This window comes from Carya illinoinensis, chromosome 11 (genome assembly GCF_018687715.1).
Source record: "Carya illinoinensis cultivar Pawnee chromosome 11, C.illinoinensisPawnee_v1, whole genome shotgun sequence".
NCBI lineage: Eukaryota > Viridiplantae > Streptophyta > Magnoliopsida > Fagales > Juglandaceae > Carya > Carya illinoinensis.
In genome coordinates this window covers 2377575-2380753 of record NC_056762.1, presented here as the reverse complement: position 1 = coordinate 2380753, position 3179 = coordinate 2377575, and the positions used below count along the sequence as shown (strand labels likewise).

The window sequence follows — 3179 nt, the reverse complement described above, 5'->3', positions numbered from 1 at the left end:
CGTGCAAGGGGCATACGTGCCGTGCACGTAGCGCCTTACTAGTAGAGTCAATAAATAGAGGATGTGGCTACAAAAACGTTTTATTCAATGGCGAAAGCTGGAGGATGCGTGCGCGGTTCCATAAGGTCCCAAGGCCACATTTACACAAGAAAAATACTTGTAGTTAGAAAACTTAGAAAAAAAAAAATTATTTTGCACGTGGCAAATATTTTCAAAATTATGAAATTTGATATTTAAAATTTAAATTTTAAAAGAAAAGTAATTAAAATTATAAGTGTAGGTGTATTCTTTACACAAATCCATTTATACTGAGAACTGACTGTGCCTCCTCTTTCATTGTTCCAAATCTACAACACCATGAGCACCCAAATTTTCTTGATGCCATTCTTGGTTTTCCTTCTACCCTCTCTGTATTTATTATTGTTGAGGCAAAGGAAGAAACCTGATCAGGCAAAGATCAGGCTCCCTCCAGGTCCTAGAAAGCTGCCTCTGGTTGGGAACCTGCACCAGCTTGGTGGCATGCCGCATCGATTTCTTCAACGCCTTTCTGCTGAGTACGGACCGCTCATGTTCTTGCAACTGGGCTTCATACCAACTATAATAGTCTCCTCAGCAGACATGGCAAGAGAGATCTTCAAAACCCATGATCGTGTCTTTTCAGGAAGACCAGTTCTTTACGCTGCAAAGAGCCTTAGTTATAATCTCTCCGCTGTGCCCTTTGCTCCCTATGGTAATTACTGGAGAGAGGTCAGGAAGATTGTGATTTTGGAGCTACTTAGTGCTAAGAGGGTCCAATCTTTTCAGTCTGTGAGGGACGAAGAGGTTGCACATATGCTTGATTCTGTATCTCTTTCTTCTGGCCCTGTCAATCTTAGTGAACTGACACTTTCGCTTGCAAATAATATCGTTTGCCGTGTGGCTTTTGGGAAGAAATATGATGGTGGAGAAAGTGACAGCAAGAGTGGAGTGCATCAGACTCTTCGTGAGACACAGGATTTATTGGGAGGATTCTGCATAGCAGACTTCTTTCCATGGATGGGTTGGCTCAACAAGTTTAATGGTCTGGAAGAAAGGGTGGAAAAGAATTTTAGACAACTGGATGAGTTTTATGAAAAAGTGATTGAGGAGCACCGAAGCTCTAAACCTGAAAATGATGAAGATCTTGTTGCTGTACTGCTCCGAATTCAGAAAGACTCAAATCAAGAACTCCCGCTCCATATTGACCAAATTAAGGCTGTCCTCACTGTATGCAGCTTCTCTTTCTTTCTTTACTTTTTCCTATTGTTTTCATTTATCCAATTGCTTGATAAACTTTTGCTAGAATTTACCATTTATGGCCAATACAGGACATGTTTATTGCAGGCACAGATACATCTTCAGCCACAATAGTATGGATAATGTCTGAGCTAATAAGGAACCCATCTGTAATGCAAAGAGCGCAAGTTGAGGTGAGAGAAATTGTGAAGGGAAAACAAAAGGTGGAAGAAAGCGACCTTCTGAAACTCATTTATCTAAAGTCAATTGTAAAGGAGGGATTTAGACTTCATCCTCCAGCCCCATTACTTGTTCCCAGGGAAACAACTGAGAGTTGCACAATTGAAGGGTACCATATTCCAGCAAAAACAAGGGTGTTTTTCAATGCTAAATCCATAGGAGAAGACCCAAAATATTGGAAGAATCCAAAAGAGTTTAGACCCGAGAGATTCTTGGATAGCTCAGTGGATTTTAGAGGACAACACTTCGAGCTGTTACCATTTGGAGCTGGCCGCAGGGGTTGTCCTGGAATACAATTTGCTACCCAGCTGATTGAACTTGCACTGGCAAATCTGCTGCATCGTTTTGATTGGGAAATGGCTGATGGGGTAAAGAGGGAAGAACTGGATATGGAAGAAGCAGTTGGGATTACAATGCAAAAAAAGGTTCCTCTTCTCCTGGTGGCTAAGCCACTGGCTTTTAATATTACCTAGGCAGTACCATATCTTTGATGCTTTTTAAATATTGTGTAGTCCAATAAAGGGAAGTGGAGCACTCCGTATAATAAGAAGATATATAAAAATATATTTATAAATTAATAGAATTTATTATTATCCGTTAGATTTATTTTATATTTTATATAATCTTTTATAGTTAAAACATTTCTAGTCAAAGAAGCAGGAATACGGTAACCCATGTAATAATTAATGTAGGATTTGCTTTGCTTGATTCACAATTAAGGAAAAATATAGTTACAAGCATAATTATGCATTAATCTATACACTAATATGATATGAATGGTCAAAAAATAAATTTTATTGAAAACAATGTTAATTTAAATTTTAAATATAAATAAATCAGTATTAATACACAGATTAATACGTGACTGTACTTTTTTTTTTTTTGAAATAGGCTTCATTCCATTCAATAAAACCGAAGTTACAACTGTGACTAATCAATGCTGAAAAAATTCCAGATTACTAGCCAAACTACTCAACTGTGAGGGGCTCCCCTGCCCATAAATTTCTTTATGGCAGACATTGTCTTAACTTCTATACATTATCTATTGACAACAGTCAATAGAGAATGCGCTCTGTTAAAAAACAGAACTGAAACAACCTCTCTTTCAAAAAAGAGAAGTACTAACACACTCCACCCTCCTAAGGAGGAAGAGTATAAACACCCACCTTCCTCCAACGGAGGAGTGAGACAGCCACCCACCTTCCTCCAAAGGAGGAGTGGGACTCGACTGCTATGGACCTCAAGTCCAATAGCCCATTTCCTATTATTTATAAAATAAAAACAAACAAAATGCATAAAAGCAAAATACATGATCCAGTCTAAAACAAAACCATAAGGCCCAGTCTTAACACATGGCCCATTACACCACAAAGCCCACGGACCAAATCTGTTTGCAAAGGGAGCTAGGGTTTCATCATATACTTGTGCTGCCGCCGACTCCCTTTCTCAACGGATTCACCAGCGCACGGGCACCGGCAGCCGCGAGCGGTTCACTAGAGCTGCACTTCGGCAAAATCAACGGCTTCTGCACCTCCACGAGACAACCATTTCCGTTCCTATCCCGCACGTAGGTCCCCCCCCCCCCCCCCCCCCCCCGCGGCCGATGCCCATACCATCCTGCACCTCATCCCACCACTTCAGAGGCCGTTGTTACCTTTTGGTAACGTCCACCGATCCTCTGTGTT

The 3179-nt window shown here is 40.5% G+C and overlaps 1 protein-coding gene across 1 annotated transcript; it reads left to right on the top strand.

Moving 5' to 3' along the window:
- The first annotated feature begins 291 nt into the window (after positions 1–291).
- On the top strand, positions 292–2094 carry LOC122280651 (cytochrome P450 71A9-like). Its single transcript, XM_043091629.1, has 2 exons — positions 292–1245; positions 1347–2094. Exons 1-2 carry the CDS (start codon positions 358–360, stop codon positions 1965–1967), a joined length of 1509 nt encoding a protein of 502 aa, XP_042947563.1. The 5' UTR covers positions 292–357; the 3' UTR covers positions 1968–2094.
- The last annotated feature ends 1085 nt before the right edge of the window (positions 2095–3179 follow it).

Coding starts and splice junctions, on each gene's coding strand:
- LOC122280651 (XM_043091629.1), top strand. CDS start 358: ATGAGCACCCAAATTTTCTTGATGCCATTCTTGGTTTTCCTTCTACCC. Junction 1,246..1,346: donor AAATTAAGGCTGTCCTCACT/GTATGCAGCTTC, acceptor TGGCCAATACAG/GACATGTTTATTGCAGGCAC.